A 16,821-nucleotide genomic window follows, 5' to 3' on the forward strand; every position below is an offset into this window, starting at 1 on the left:
AAAAGCTAAATAAATTTTTTAAAAATCATGAGAGATAATCCATGGATTTTAGTTCTAGGTTCATTTTTTAAGTAAATGAGAATAATCAAGTATAGGATAATGTTTATATCTAGAAATATTCAGGGATGCCATGCCCTTCCATATTAAACAAACACAGAAATAGGATAGACATAAAAACTCTACATTTTTTCATGCAACAACAGTTTAGAGGAGTTTTAGCAAGATACTTAAGCTGAAGTCATCTGAAGGAATTTGGGTTGAAGAGGAGCAGAAGGTGGAGAAGTTACTTATTGATCATCTCGCTAAGGCTGTTACTTCTGAGGGAATATGCATACATGCACTTGATGAGACTCTTGTTACTGTGCAATCGAATATACCAGATATGCTAAATAATGAGTTATGCAGGGTCCCTACCACTGAGAAGATTCATGGTGCACTTTCTCATATGGGCCTGATGGATACCCCCAATGTTTTTCAGAAATTTTGGAGCATCACAGGAGACGATGGGTGCAACATTGTGACAGATTTTCTTTGTGACTGGTGTTCTTCCCATGGAACTTAACACAACCTTTGTCTGTGTCATACCCACAGTGGAGAATATGGAATTGGCTGAGCACTATAGGCCCATCAGCTTTTGTGTGTGTGGTGGTTAAAGTGATCTCTAGAATTCTCGCTGATAGATTGAAGATTTCTCTCTCAAGAATTATTTCCCCTATCAGTCTGCCTTTGTGCTTGATCGTTTAATCTTTGCTAATGTGTTCATTGCAGATGAAATGTTTCATTATATTAAGCATAAAAAAAGAAGGGAAGAAAAATTAGATATGAAAAAAGCCTATGATAAGCTGGAGTGGCATTTTATTAGGGCTGCCTTGTTGAAATTTGGTTTTTGTACTAGATGGGTTGATTTGGTGATGGAAACTATTAAGATTGTTTCTTACTTCTTGTTTGTGAATGGCATAGTCAAAGGTTCCTTTAACCCCTTCCAGAGGAATCAAACTGGGGAGACCCTTCTCCTTTGATGTTTATCCTATGTTCACAGGTGCTTAGAGCTTAGTTAATGAAGAAGCAGAAAGAACTGGCCTTACCAAGGGCATTAGAATAAAGAACAGAGCCCCCCAAAACTTGGTATTTCTCTCAGTATCATTAAGTAAAAAGCTGAGTTTTTAAACATCAAATGTCTGATGTAAGTAGAGGAAAAAAGCTACATTGAGGATCCTAGAGTCAGCTTTGAACATGGACACCAATGTGAAGTCAATAGTAGTGACACAACAGAACAGCAGCAGCACCATCAACATAGTGTCAGCAGCAGCATCCAGGCTCATGAGGATATTGCTACGGCCTCCTTGAAAGACTCTAAATCTTGTGCAATGCAAATTGAGGTTGCAACGATGTTCATGACCTGCTTAGCATATCAGCTGAGCTGGTTTCACCATATCTTACTCATTTTCTATCTCTGCAAAAGAACCATATCCAACATTAGTAACTAAAAAGAACACCTCATTACAGGTATATATTAAAAAGATTAGAAATAACACCTGGACCATAGATCTCTTCCTAGAAGAGAAGGCCTTCTCTGCTACTGGAGCTCTTCTGCGACCCCTTTTCTTATGCCCAATTTCCTTGCAGACATCACGTCTGACATTTTTATTCCTCTTCCTAAACTCTTGAGAGAGACAAACTTCTTCATTCATTTCCCTTGCAAGCAACCGACCTTTATAACATTGTCTTTTGCTTGGCTCAACTTGCCATCTTTCTTTCAACAATTCTTGCATAGTCCCTATTCTCTCATTTATGGATCAACCCTCAATCTGGCCCTCAGCTGTTTTGCTATCCATCTGGGATGTTGCATTGTTATTTGAGCAGATTCTGACACAAGTGTGCTCTGATCATATCATCAATAGATGATGCATGGCACCTCCATGTACACCCATTGCTTTTACATATCACAGTGACCCTTCTCTTCTCACTTTTCAGTCTGAAAAGTTCAAAGCCCTCCCGAATGGAAAAATCAGCAAGAGCAGCCCAGAATGCATTAACATCCACAAATACTTGTCCAACATCCAGTTTTATTTGTTCACCCTCTTGATTTAGTCTATTTATTCCTTCCTCTTCATCTGAGTTGCATTCCGACAAGTCATCATTACTATCCACATCCATTTGTTCACCCTTTGGTTTACTGTGATCAGAATCTCCTTCACCTGAGGTTTTATCCTCACAATTATCAGCTTCACCTACCTCACTCTTCCAATCTTCATCATCTGAGTCAGACAACTGAAAGAACTCATAATCATTGGTAGCACTCTTGCTACCTAAAGCATCTAGGCCATCCTTTTTACCACTACTTTCCCCTGCAGTGGTTGTACACAGACTATTACAACACCAACACTTCCATAATTCTTACTAGAAGTGCCAACATGATCAAAATCAATACCAGTGATGCCACTCCTCCTAGCAGTGGCCTTTGGAGGCCTTCTAGTACTGGTATTAGCACCCCCTTGAAAATCAGTCATGAATGTCTCCAGACTCTCCACATTGGAAAGAAAGTCATCCTTCCTAACTAGCAAATTGTTTGCTTCATCCCTTCCAACCACCGAATTAAGAAATCCGTTAATGGTATACGGATGTGTCATTTCCTCACTAGCATGGAGGCCTTCTAGTACTGGTATTAGCACCCCCTTGAAAATCAGTCATGAATGTCTCCAGACTCTCCACATTGGAAAGAAAGTCATCCTTCCTAACTAGCAAATTGCTTGCTTCATCCCTTCCAACCACCGAATTAAGAAATCCGTTAATGGTATACGGATGTGTCATTTCCTCACTAGCATGGACTTTGTACCCATATAGATTAATGGAATCCAATTGTTCACCCACCACAAACATTTTTACAACATCAGTATCAGACATTACTTCCATCTCTTGAATCCTATCAGGTGATATGAACTTTACTTGGAACATCAGTGTTTTCCCATCACTAATATGTCTGAGGACAGAGTTGTAGACATCGTGTATCATATCAAGGTATCCATATTTGTCAAGATCTACACATCTATTCCTGTGTATCCATAGAAGTGGTAAACTATTTTGCACATCAGTGACATTTTGTCAATGAATAGTGGCCTGCAATGGTTAATAGATATACAAAACTCCTCATCAACTAAAACCAAGAAGTGATACTATTGATAGCCAACATGCCAAACCATACAACACTGACGAGTCATCTCACATCCACATGCATGAACAGCTAAAAATTATTAGCAAAAGTTTTAAGTACTAGAATGAACACGACCAAATAACAATTTCCTACCAAAAATCATTATAAATCCCATTATATGATTCTATGCCTTCACATAAACATTCTTAACATATTGCTAAAACAATATTTTACTTACACTAAAAAAAAATACAAAGAATAAATAGTGGAATGTTCGACAATCCTTGAGCTACAAGGAATGTACATATCTTCCTAGGGTTAATGACTGATTCCATAAAAAGATATAAAGATGGTGGCAGTGACTTACAGTGAGGGGCTGAGCTTGGTTTCCTGGTGCAGGGATGAGTAGCTGTCCAAACTTTATCATCTCTTTTGTCCTTTTGAATCAAAAGTCCAGCTACAAGGATCAGCATCACCAAATAACAGCAGACCTATTATGACTAGGGTTCTGAAGAAGATCAAAAGGGTTAACCTTAGGTTTTTGGCCTGACTACAACCCAAGAGCTTCCTTTGGGTTATGTTAGGGTTTTTGGTCAGAGAAGAAAAAAATCTACCACCAGAGAATATCAAAAGAGAAAAACTAGCACCAAGGGCTTCATTAGTGTCTTATACTGGAGAAGGTTACTCATTTTCTTTCTTGTGCACAAACTGATGAGTGGAAGCGGGTGGATCAATTGGATTTGCAAGTCTAGTTTGGGCTGAGAGGTTTCATGCCATTATCCAACCTAACACACTTTCAAGCAAGGGCTGAGTACATGAAGTTTGTAAAGTAAGGGGAGATTTAAATAAACATCAGAAATGCAGGGAAGTTTATGTAATTGTCAGAAAGTTCAAGGAAGGCCTACATAATTTACTCACAGGTAATTGTGTTCATTCTATAAGATACTTTTTCTCCAATCATGAATTCTGGTAGAATTTCAATTACATTTGATTCCAGTGTCTAGAAAGACTGTTCAGGTCACCTTCTCCAATTCTTCTTTATAGTATCAAGTTTCATATGATGTTCTAATCTAAATGTTTTTCTGAGCAAGTTCTGCATATCTACACAAAGGATTGTTTTCTCCATCATTATTTGTGTTTCTACCATTCCTAGATGTGAGAAAGCATAAGCCGTTCCAACTTTTGAGATAATGAATTAAAAAGGCATGAGAGCGTTGTTTCTTCTGTCACTCATAGAAAAGTATCAGGTAAGCCCAAATAGATACGAATACAAATTCAGCCTGAACCATAACACTCCCCTTCCTGCAGATTCCCTAAAAATCCCATTTCATTCTCAGAAATATAATAATAAAATTAACTCTTAGATTGCATCATTTTCAAATTGCAGAAGATTGTAGTACAACCAGAGAACTATATATCATAAATTCACATGCTTCCAACCAAAACAAAATCCAAAATATAAGACCCAGGGTTTTACTCACCTCAGAAATTCAACAGCTTTAGTTTTATAAGAAATATCCCACCACTTTAGAATTCCTCTAAAATCTAAACAGATGACAAGCAGTTTCCATGGCATACATGATCTTTGAGGTATCAAAGCGAACAAAGACTCTGTAATGAAGATAACATCCATGATAATTTCTCAAAGCTGATCTACGACAAGATTAAGATGCTTGTTCTTATCTGTGAGCTCCTGTAATCAGCAGAATAAAAGACCAACCATCAAAATAGCTGCACAGTGAACCTACACCAAAGACAAAAAGTATCTACTTCTAATCATTTGCTAATATCCCTTCCAACAAAGAGATGGTCTCTGGACATAAATTTACTACAGTTCATATTCTTTTTTCAAGGAAAACAACAGAAAAAAACATCTCGTGAAACAGTGAAATCACATCTAAGCGTGCTACCTACAGTTATAATCCGGTGGTTATTACCAATACCACTGATCAGGAAGAGATTTATTTTAGTTGTTACAATCACAACCAAATTGGGAGGCAATCATGACCTGATATCTGAGATGAAAATATGGAATCATATTAATTTAAGGATTAAAATTACAAACAGCCTCTCAAGCAAAACAGGGGGTAAGGCTGTGTACATTTGCTACTCCCAGCCCCTGCAATAGAACATTAGTGCACTGGGATACTTCTTTATCATTATATTTTTCTTTTGGCTAGTGTACCAATTAAAGAAGCATTTCTATGCAGTAAAAGATACAGAAAATCAGAATTGAATATTTTCTAGTACAGAGTGGTGCTTGCAACAGGACTAGCTGCTTGTCAGTTCACTCAGATAGAAACTAAAAGGGAAAGTCCAGAGATGACAGTTTCGAGTTTTTCTGACACATGATGTTTTAGGGTTTAGGTCAAGAATAAGCCATGTGAACAGATCAAGACCTGAAAGACAGGTCATGGTTCTATGATGGGTGATAAAAACTTCATGCAGTTATAGTGATAAAACACCATCAGAAAGATAACTGAAAAAATAATTTACATGATCAGAATGTGTAGAATAGCATAAAGGAAGAGATACATCATACATCCAACAAGTAAAACTGGAAGTTCAAAGACTTCACAAAGCTTACATATCAACTTTTCTTGGTTTGGTAACAAGCTCCTCCAGTTTTTCACTTTCAGCTTGACTGCTTAAATGTTAGAATGTTATATTAAATCAGGAAATCTTGAGGTCAGCTTTGGTTGAGTGAGGAATAAGGGATATATGAGGTTCATAGACTGTAAAAGCACCACTGGATGAGGATGACAGTAGCAGAAACCAAGTCCTTCACTATCTGTTACATAACCATTGTCTGTATTAAAGATTTTGGGAACTTAAATTTTAGCCATACCTAGGGTTTTAATCTACCAACAGAAACAGTGGCAATGGCAGTAAAAAGATAAATCAAGTAAGAACTGCAATGAAGACAAGCCACGCGAAAGTTCTAAGGAATCGCATGGCGAGCGAGCGAGCGAAACTGAAAATAAAATCGTCGACAGCAGGGTTCGAACCTGCGCGGGCGAAGCCCAACAGATTTCAAGTCTGTCTCCTTAACCACTCGGACATATCGACGTTGTTGGTTAAAAGTGTCTTTACCAGGTAAAGAAAAATTTTCAAAACATGCCATTCAAGTGATAATTGTCGCTCATTATTATTATTTTTTTGCTTTTTCAGCCCATAAAACACTTTTTCTGTATACGCAATGAAGGTATCTACCATTTTAGTAAAAGATGAACCTGAGACCATTTCACTAAGAAGTGGTCATTACCAGTCAACAAGCGTCAAAACTATAATGGGGCCACCCTAAGGGTGTCAATTGCATATCAAAGCCATTTAATCATATCGAATCATACAGTCCAAAACCGCACATCGTTCAAAATTCAGTATGGTACATACCAAAATCGAATTTCTTCGGTTCAGTTCTGGTTTCAGGTATTCATACCGTCAGTATGTATCAAAATCATACCCAAATTGAGGGATATAAATGTAATTTTAAAATTAAAACACTATACCTTATCTGTAATTCACTGTTTCAGTTTTTCGTTTCGTCATTTACTCCTCTTATTATCATACAAAAATTGTAGATACCGTGTTTAAATCGTTTTTCACATCAATTTAATACTGAAACCTTACCATACTTGGCTGTGGTAGGTGAGTCTGCCAGCCGGAATTTTTTGCATCCACAAAGGTTTCGATACCTCGAAACCGGAACCTTGCTTATGCGGACCAAGCTGCTTACCACTTGGACACAAAATTTCGTTATTAAAATTGAAACTAAAACTGATTGTAAATTTTAGAATTTTTTAAACAATTTATTTCTAAAACTAAAAAAAAAAAAATCCAAATTTTTACTTATTTATTCTCTAATAACTATTATGAAATTAATTTAGACAAAAAAAATCACTATGTATATATATTATCAAGTAAAATCTTTTTCTTTTTTGTTAGTACTAAAAAAATTGTAATTATTGTTCAACACCCCAGCCAGTAAAGCAACCCTGCAATGGGTCACCCGCTATTTGATTAGTCTGTATAGAAATGGGAAACGATGTCAAAAGTTTACACACAAGCAAAGTCTGAGGGGAACAATCTTCTTACATGCAGCTGAGCTTGTGAGATCAATAAAAGAATTGATCCCCTAATCAACAGTGCAGTTCAAATTAGAGTTATTGTCATTTGGCACTGAAAATTTAAACTCAGCCATCAATCGCAGCACCAACTTTTCCCTTGACGTGATATCCAAAATGTCTTGTGCGACACCCTGATCCAAACTCCAGGCTTTGTTCCATTTGATTGGCAATTTCATCAATCCGTCTGCATCTTTCCTTTCCGTCCATCAATAAAATTACTTTAGAAGATACGCTATATTTCTTGCAGTGCAGTGCTCAAGAGGTACAAGTGAAGGGTTTCTTCAAGAACTGCAAGAAGCTAGATCACTGAGGGCCTAAAAAGATGGGTATAAGAAAGTCATTGCCATGATCTGGTGGACTGCATGGAAAATTGCCTCTCGCAGGCTCACTTTGCTGACCATGGGAGAGTTCCTATAATAACAAATCATAAACACTTAATGCTGCCTAGGGAATACTTCAATTCAAAACTCAGAAAGTTACATAAGCTGTTGTTTTACTTCTTTTCGTCTCAGAAACATATCAGGGAAGGATATACATATACACATACACATACACATGCACATGCACCACATACACACAGGGTTCAGTGAATAAACCTCAATGATCTTTTATTGAATTCATGATGTACACTGATCAATTCTTCTTTTCCTGAAAAACTAGTTATGTATCATACCTGTATGAACCAAACCAGCAAAGAAATCTATCAACTTTCAGGGGGAAACCAAAAAGAATCTCCCCGACGCACCCAACTCATTATCAGATGGGTAGGGGGCATTGTCTGACAAATTGTGAAGCTTGGATGATTGATCCAGGCCAAAAAAAAATTCTATTTACATGCCTCTCGCAGTAACAATCTTTTGATTTAGTCTGGTCATCACCTGTACATCTGGACAATGAAGCACTGAACCCAATGGAAGTCCAAACAGTTGCTTCTGCAATTCCAGATAGGATGCGAGATGACGAATGGTCACCATCATAATGAGCATACCATGCACACAGATACACTCTCCAGCAAATAAAACATGAACATTTTTTTTTTCTCTTTCTCAAACCTGGAAAGTACCAAACACAGCAACAGTAATCAAGTGAGTCTAACGCTTTAATTAGCTGATTTATTCATTTTTAGGCAAAGCAAAAAAAAAAATTTATTGGAATTAGTACAGACCATACCATGTTAGTGAAATGTTCTAAACAAGAGTCACCGAACACTAACAGACATCCCTTCTCCCCCCCCCCCTTTTTTTTTTTCTCTCTCCCTTTTCCTTCCCTCTCATCTCATCCCCACAGCCACCTCTCTTCTTTTTATGGCAGCTAAGTAAGGTTAGAAACTTTAAATAGATCAACCAAGCCAAGCACATTAGGATTAACACTCTAGTGACAACTCATCAACTTGGCCTGCGACAAGACCAGAAGTGTACGATACCAAGCAACTTAAGATTTTTCTCAAGTAATGGTTACAATTACCTAGAATCACTTACAAGTAATTATGTCACAATGTTTCTCCACATGCAAATAGACAAAAGGAGTACTCAGTGACACTTCATATTCAATGGTCAAAGCAACAACGAAGTCTCTAGATGCCCCATATATTTGACCCAATTAGACCATGCAGTGGAGAATGGGCCTCCTCCCTTGTACTCCATAGAAAATTGTTTTTAAGGGGAAATATATATATATATATATATATATATATATATATCCTTGGAGTTGGACCATACCCAACAGAAGATGACTCAAGCAGAGAGACAGCAGAGAGACAGGACAATCCAAGGTAAGATCATCCATCATAATCATGTTTGCTAGGGAAATGTCCCAGGTGGGATCTGATTCCACTTCAAAGCATGAAATTTACTGAGCAAGGGAAAGGGAGAAGTGCTTTTTCCCCTCCATCAAGACTTGGGATGAGATTTGACTATGGGACTGGTACTCGAACCAGACAGTTTGGATAAGAGCTTGGCTGGATTAAATCTGTAGAGTACATGCAGTCTCAGATTTCATGCAAGAAACTTTGTTCTTTGAAGCAGAGACACAATCAAGGAATTGGGATTTCAAGTGTAAAACTTACCCTTCATAACATCTAAATACCCATTTATGCATCTCAACGCATCCAGGAGAATAACTGATTGTGTTTGCATCCCCACCACAACAATTTTAAGGGCATGCTCTTGGGTGTGCGTCTGGGTTCGATTCAAAAAAGCGTGCAACTTCCTGGTAAAGTTGTTCTCCTTCAAATGGCTTAGATACATAACCATCCATACCACACCTTGAGCACTCCTCATGTGTAGCCTGAATGACATCCGCAGTCATTGCAAAAATGGGTACATGCCAGTTTGAAATGTTTCCATAAGCTTCCAAAGATACTTCTCCATGCTGAATACGACTGTTGATGTCAAGTTCCATATCCCGAATCCTTCTGGTAGCTTCGAACCTAGAAGAAATTCACCATGTTCACATGTAAGTACGAATTTCAAGATGAGGAGCACGGGCAATCTTCTTTTTTTGGGTAAAAGGGCAATCACCTTGTTGATAGATGGTAAATTGGGGAACTTACCAGTTTAGACAAAGCATTAAAGAAACTAGAAGTATGATAAGTTTAAAAAAGGAATCATAAAGACAGGTGAGTATACTATCAGCAGATTTATCATTACCAGATAGGAAAAGGAAACACAAATGTGTAAGGAGCAACCACTATGCCTCCTAACATAAGTCATAAGGTGCTGCATGTTCTAGCAGCCATGGACTGTTGTGGCCAGATCTTAGGACGAAACCTCACCTTCACCTTCTACCGACGGGTGTGGGTAAGGATCTCACCAAAGGTTCCATTTATGATTCCTCTCCAACGGTTAACGAAAGGGATTAGATTCTCTTTTACTTTATGCTAGGTGAGACCGAGAACTCGATTGCGGGTGAAGCCTTAGTTGTCAGAGGTAAAGGCTTTTAGTGGGCCAGTGAACGGTGAATCTTAGGTCACACTTCTCAGAGAATGGTGAATGAAACTAAGACAAGTTATGACACAGTAAGCAGTCACCTAAAGCTATGATGCTAATGGCCAACTATCCCCTTTTGATAGGTATGCCCATCAATTCCTTAGTTAAGAGACTAATTAATCAATGCCTTGTGTATCAACCATCAGGAGCTTTAGAAAAAATGAGTGACACATACCCATCCATTTCTGGCATCTGAATATCCATGAAGCAGGCATCAAAGTGGTGAGGTGGTCTAAGCATTGCGATGGCCTTTTTCCCACTGTCTTGGCACTCCACTTCTGCTCCATACTTCTTCAAAGCACCAGCAGCAACCCTGAGGTTGACATTATTGTCATCTACAACAAGAATACGCTTCCCACGAAGAAGACTCTGGAGAGAAAGAACAGGGACCCCCCTGTTTTGGCAGTTGATCTTGTTTGTAGCACCCATTGCTCGTTGCAGAGATGCAGCCAGCATACTAGCCCTGAGGGGCTTAGAGATAATTGTCAGGGTATACCCAACGGATGTTGCAGAGGAGCTGGTTTTGGTATAACCAATGGAATTTTCCAGAAGCAACAGTTTTGGGGGATTCATTACTTCAATCTTCCTCAACTTCTTAACAAAGTTTTTTGAGATATCCATATCCTCATCCCACAATTCTTTCTCAACAAGGACCATGTCGATTACTGCAGTTCTAGAGGCCATGCTATCAAAGTCTTCATTCAGATCAGAAGTTATCTGAACTTGAACCCCAAGCCTTTGCAGATGATATCTTGTCACCTTTGCCCTTACAGGTCTAGGATCCACAACCAGTGCTGTTAACCCATCAAATTCTGATGATAAAGACTTGGATTGATTATTCTGCTGGTTGTTGTACTCATTTAAATTGGAACTAACGTTGGTGAAAACAGCAGTGAAGGTAAAAGTGGATCCAATCTGGGGTTCACTGACGAATCCAATCTCCCCATTCATCAGACCAACCAAGCACTTGCTTATGCTTAATCCAATACCTGTTCCCCCATGTGTACGGGCAATGGAAGGTCCAACCTGCATAAAAGGGGTGAAAACACGCGACTGGGCTTCAAAAGGAATCCCCACGCCTGTATCTTCAACTGATACAATTACATTAATGGGCTCCGAGGAGGTTGACGAGAAAGCCTGTGGACACATACGTCCTTCTTGACTAAACTTCTTGAATGTTTCCCAGCTGCGGCGCCTGTCTGCCACGGGTAACCCACTCAAGGTGTTCTTTGACGACATTTCCGTCTGTACTTCAATCGAGTCTATAACCTCCTCAACCAGATGGACAGTCACAAAAATGTGCCCTTTCTCAGTGAACTGTGAGACAGAGAAACAATGAGGCTCTATTCTACTATTTAATTAGTAATAAGCAACCAGCCTCCAGGAGAGACAGTTAAAAAAGAGTAAACAACTATAGTCAACTGACATTCTTTCTACCAGATCAAATTATTTTTTATCTTGTTTTATTTTTTAGCTCAACATGACATCGTGTGATTAGCATGAAAAACTTGGTTCACAGTGCAAGAGCCGAATATAAAAGAAAAGTGCACTAATCCAACATTTAAAATAAAAAAATTAGTTTCTAACTCATCTCTTTTAGAACTTTGTTCTAAATTGGGGGGGGGGGGAAAGGAATCTTATTGAATCTTTAATTACAATTTTTTTAACCCGTCCATAGAGCATTTCAAACCCAATAAACTTTTAAAACCTGTCAATTTGCCTGTATCACATTTTCTATGATGTTTAAGAAATAAGAACATTTCGACACTTACTTTGATTGAATTCCCCATGAGATTAGTGATGATCTGCCTAAATCTCCCCGGATCTCCAATAACAATTTCAGGAATCTGATCAGAGATATACACTGCCAACTACACCACAAGTCGAGGGATCAAAAGTATTAATTAGAGCATCAGACTTCAAAGAATAGAAACCATGAAAAGAATCAAAGATAGAACATTTAGTACCTCTATCCCCTTGTCTTGAGACTTCCCAGAGAATAGTGACAATACATCATCCAAAATAGCCCTCAGATCAAAGCGGACAGCCTCCAGTTCGAGTTTACCGGATTCGATCTTGGCCTGATCTAAAACCTCATTTATAAGTGAAACCAGGGCTTTGCCACTGGCCTGGGCTGTTCTCACATAATCTTGCTGTGTTGTATCTAGATCTGTGTCCATGAGCATTTGCAACATCCCTGGAAAATGAAAATACTTAAAACTTCCTCAGAAGTAAATTCATATATACATAGGATAAAGTAGCAATTCATAAGATCATCTATCCCTCACCTAGAACACCATTCATTGGGGTTCTGATCTCATGGGAAACAGTGGCAAGAAACTAGACAAGACAAAAAACCATGTTTAGGTCATAATAAACAAGGAGTAGAAGAAGCTAGATTGGGGGAAAAAATTATTGTCCACCTGAGATTTCGCAATATCCGCAGCCACAGCCCGTTTCTTGAGCCCCATCATCTTTTGGTAATCATCCTCCACTTTGGCAATACGATTTATTGTTGCGTGGATTATATGCCCCAAAAGCAATGCAATCACGAGAACACCAATTGAAGTAGTTATTGCCAACCAAGGCCAAGGTGGCTTCTGCTTGAATCTGGTTCCAACAATGAGGGACGTATAACATCCATTTCAGCTACTTTCACTAAACACCAATATTCTTAAAGAGGAATCCAATGGATTACCTGCAATGCATCTCATGCTTCCTCACTGGGTCACCAAAATTAAGAGTGCTTATGTGATACATCTCATCACCAAATTCTTCATCTGAACCATACATGCTAATTGGATGCGAGAGATTAGTGGAGTCGTAAACATTCACAATGATGGTTTGCTTGCTTGCAAGCTGGTGTAGCAACTTTTCAACGAGAGACTCCACATCAAAGACTCCACCTATGTACCTGCTTGGCAGTGTAGCAATATTTAAGTATTCCTCCTAGTCTGTTGTTGTATAGTTCTGTCTTGTTACATGTGGTCAGGACATTTGAATTCCAATGAGAGGCATATATCATTTAGTAAATCTAGAACTCACAGTTATGTATGAAATTGGCACTAATTTCGATAGGCCACGGAATACTGTCACACAGACACAAACATAAAAAAGGAAGGGAAAAATAACCAATTCTTGGAACAGCGCAGGCTTAAAAAGCATAAGAATCAGGATATCTCAGTAACCCAGCATGAAAGTTGTACACATAATCACTTCTCTGTGTTCTTGCCGAAAATAAATTATACATGAAACAACTAACAGCCATTTAAAAAACAAGGGGTGACTTGGATAACCATGTGAGGTTGAAGTCTGGTGGCACAGTCACAGCCACAAAAGGTTACATATTCCAGACAAGCAAAACATGATTTTCCCTCCAACAACCCCCCCCCCCCCCCCCACACAAAAGATAACCAACCTCAAGGTTGGTGGGGTAGGGGGAGGATGGGATTCCATAAGGTTGCCCACTTATTAACCATATCTCTAAGAACTGAGTATAACCTAGAATCTAGAATCATGGTGATCCAAAACATCAAAAATGTTTACATACAACTCATGTCTTAAATAATATTCAAACTAGAGGATGATTGAAGATACAGAGACATCCTACTGCATATTTTGGCTACATTCACAAGTTAGTACTTTAGGTCTTATCATAGATACAGACAAACAAGAGATCTTCTGGATAAAATTGACAGTTGAGCTGGTACAATTCCCCATATGGAATAAGATTCTTCGATTAAACCTCACATTTGCAAACATTTCATTGGACAATGAGCGGCAGTACATGGTTGACAAACAAGATTATTTCCTTGGGTGGAAATCCTAGATGGATATCAAGTGGCCTCCCAACCCCACTCCCTTCCTTCTTATATAAGCATTGGATTGTCCTGATTCAACATTCTGAACTATCAAACAATTAGAAAAAGTGTCAGTAGAGAGAACTCTTACCCATCAGTAGCTTGGATTCGCTCATTTGGAGTTGCATTTGATGGGAGCTCTGACTTGTAAACGGCAAAAGTCAGTATAACACCAAGCCGATTTGATTTGAGTAGCCTAAATGGAGCAGTAAGCACCCCTTTTCCTGATGCTCTCGCACGTAACACATTCTCGCGATCTTCCTGTACAAACACAAGGTTCCCCACTTTCAGATTGATGATTTGAATATGGTCAATAACAATTTATCAGAATTTGCATAACCCTGACAGAAGAGGACAAAAATATTTGATAACAGATATGCCTTTATTTAGAATAAAGAACAACAACATAACAGCAGGCGAATCCCATACTAAATTTGACAGACAATAGTTTCATGTTGCTATTTCTTGGAATATTATAACTTTAAACTATGCCAACACACTGTAGAAAGGTCACTTAAGAGGCTCGTACCACAATCCATGAGAGAAAATAGATGCTTCACCAGAATATCCAAGGGGAAAAAAGAAGCAAAAGAAGCAGCGAATCACCTTCCCCGAAAGCATGTCAATAGAAATCACATGTGAAATCGTATCCTGTGCAAAGATAACTGGAGCATATTCTTCTTGAACAGGAGATGGATCCTGGGTTTCAGGAGCATAGTCATCCTCCTGAACCTGGGTTTGTTCCATTGTATGCATCCTTTTAATACTCCAGCCTTGTTGTTCCTCAAATTGCTCCCTTTCTGAGTGAAGCACTCTAACGGCATAAGCCACACCACTGGTCAGAGGCCTCTCAAAGGCAGTTCGCTCTGTATACCTTGCAAAAGTTGCCTGTTGATGAAAAAAGATTCTTATAACACAGCTAGTCAAGTATAAGAGAAAACTCAAAGTCTGAGAATGACTTTCGTCAAATAAAGCAAACAAATATTCTTTAACCAAAATTCTGCAATGAAACAAAGTTCTCATAAAAGCAATGGCACTGAAGTGAAGTACCTAAACATGTTTAATGGTTTTGAATGCGAATTGGAGGTATGAAGATAAAGATTATCTGACGTACCTGATCAATAGAAGATGGATTCTTCCCATGGTGAAAGGTTGAAATGAGAATGGACAAAGCTTGAACATGATTCATACTGACATTGAACTGGTCTTGTAGCATTCTTGCGCGCTCATCGCACATGCTTGCAAGGGATTCTTTCCTCCTTTCAGTCACCAGAGAGCTCAGATACCAAAAGGTCCAGAACGACACTAATGTCCAACCAATTACCCAGACAATCAAAAGATTTTTCCCCCACCTTCTTGGGAATTTTTTTGACCAAATATATTGGTAGTAATGGTGGAGCTTCCACACGCTGGCAGGGATCTTCTCCCATAATTTGAGCCATAACTTAGCTCTATAACCGAGAAAACCAATCTTCTTCTTCATTAGACCACCGTGAACAAACCAGCTCATGGGGATCTCAGAGAGAATGCAACAGCATAGCGTCAAAAACAGATGTGTTGCCTTCAAATCTAACCCAAGAGCATTGAGATAGCTCATCCACGACAGGAACCAAAATAAGTTAACCATAAACGGTAAAAAGAGAAGTGGGTTTTCCACTGCTTCTTAATTTCACTTCGGAGAAGAGTTGGGAGCAAACTGAAACAATCCAACATCAACTCTGTACTAGAGAATCATCTAGCTAAACTAAGAATACCAACTTTTTCCAAAAGAAATTTCTAAAATTGGAAGAATTGGAACACCAAACACTACTTTCTGCAACAAAAGTGAAAAAGGCAGTCTTCCTGGTTCCTAATCTCTGAGCACACAACAAACTTGTAACTCGACACCCCTAAAATCCAAGATTAAGGGAAAGAAGAAAAACCCACTAGCCAAAGCAGTGATTCAAAACTTCAGGTGCCCAGGAAAACAACAAAAGAATCGAGGACTGTTCTAGAGACCAATTCCTAGATATAAAGAGTAAAACACTAATACTTTCCCAATTTAAGCAGCCAACCAAACTGTAAAACCCACAACCCACAACGAGAAAAGGCCTAAAAGCAGGCAGGATTCAAATTTTAGTTATCAAATCAGAAGCAGAACGGAAGCATTGATAAACCCAAAAAAGAATCTATCAGATGATTTAGTTACCGTCCTTTAAATTCCTGAAATCAAGTAGGATGAAAAGCAAGCATGTGGGTTAAATGGGTTGACTCTTTAACTGTGAATGGATGGGTCGATCGAGGCAGAAACGCGAGAGAAGAACAGCATATGTGTATATGAAGAGGAAGAAGAGGTAGAAGAGGAAGAAGAGAATAACTGAGGATTCATGGCACTGTAACACCCAAAAATCGTGAACCAAAGGATGAACAGGAAGAGTATCGAAGGAGAAATGAAATCAGAAATGTCTGCTAGCAAGCGGGCACTAACTCGAGCCATCCACCCAAATTTGAAGTAAGAACAAGAACAGATAAAGGAAGCAAATAATAAATAAAATTTTTTTTTTTTGGTAAGACAACAATAATAATAATCAAATCAAAAACTAACAACATAAAGGACAGAAAAGGTTGAGTTCCACTGAGCAGCAATCGCTGCTTTTACATTATCATTGATTATTATTGTAATTTATTTCTCTCTTCTTTTTTTTCTTCTTTTTTTC

General features: G+C 38.5%; 1 protein-coding gene, 1 long non-coding RNA gene and 1 other non-coding gene across 5 annotated transcripts; all 3 read right to left on the minus strand.

Moving 5' to 3' along the window:
• Window positions 1-1,130: 1,130 nt before the first annotated feature.
• Window positions 1,131-6,075, minus strand: LOC149006305 (uncharacterized). Of its 2 annotated transcripts, XR_016175133.1 has the most exons (4): window positions 5,739-6,075; window positions 4,633-4,895; window positions 1,536-3,117; window positions 1,131-1,453 (listed from the first exon to the last, which is right to left on the minus strand). It is a non-coding gene; the product is annotated as an uncharacterized LOC149006305 (long non-coding RNA). The 2 variants fall into 2 exon arrangements; XR_016175132.1 differs by having other exon boundaries at window positions 1,536-4,895.
• Window positions 6,076-6,138: 63 nt separating this feature from the next.
• On the minus strand, window positions 6,139-6,220 carry TRNAS-UGA (transfer RNA serine (anticodon UGA)). The gene has a single exon. It is a non-coding gene; the product is annotated as a tRNA-Ser (tRNA).
• Window positions 6,221-7,110: 890 nt separating this feature from the next.
• Window positions 7,111-15,850, minus strand: HK3 (histidine kinase 3). 2 transcript variants are annotated; one of them, XR_016175002.1, is made up of 11 exons: window positions 15,240-15,850; window positions 14,732-15,013; window positions 14,217-14,386; window positions 12,964-13,179; window positions 12,689-12,875; window positions 12,554-12,605; window positions 12,233-12,462; window positions 12,038-12,136; window positions 10,441-11,582; window positions 9,344-9,706; window positions 7,111-8,330 (listed from the first exon to the last, which is right to left on the minus strand). XR_016175002.1 is itself a non-coding variant. In XM_089165078.1 (10 exons), exons 1-10 carry the CDS (start codon window positions 15,750-15,752, stop codon window positions 9,430-9,432), a joined length of 3,168 nt encoding a protein of 1,055 aa, XP_089021204.1. In that variant the 5' UTR covers window positions 15,753-15,850; the 3' UTR covers window positions 8,533-9,429. The 2 variants fall into 2 exon arrangements, 1 of the variants encoding a protein (XP_089021204.1); XM_089165078.1 differs by lacking the exon at window positions 7,111-8,330 and having other exon boundaries at window positions 8,533-9,706.
• Between the last annotated feature and the right edge of the window lie 971 nt (window positions 15,851-16,821).

The sequence above is a fragment of the Hakea prostrata genome, chromosome 8 (genome assembly GCF_041222555.1).
Source record: "Hakea prostrata isolate BN-2017 chromosome 8, UWA_Hpros_2, whole genome shotgun sequence".
NCBI lineage: Eukaryota > Viridiplantae > Streptophyta > Magnoliopsida > Proteales > Proteaceae > Hakea > Hakea prostrata.

Bases quoted from the DNA above. Each gene is read 5' to 3' on its own strand.
- HK3 (XM_089165078.1), bottom strand. From the start codon at position 15,752: ATGGTTAACTTATTTTGGTTCCTGTCGTGGATGAGCTATCTCAATGCT. The intron at 13,180-14,216 runs GTAAGAGTTCTC...ACTGCCAAGCAG, and splicing joins CGAATCCAAGCTACTGATGG to GTACATAGGTGGAGTCTTTG. The intron at 9,707-10,440 runs GTATGTGTCACT...AATTTCTTCTAG, and splicing joins CAGATGCCAGAAATGGATGG to GTTCGAAGCTACCAGAAGGA.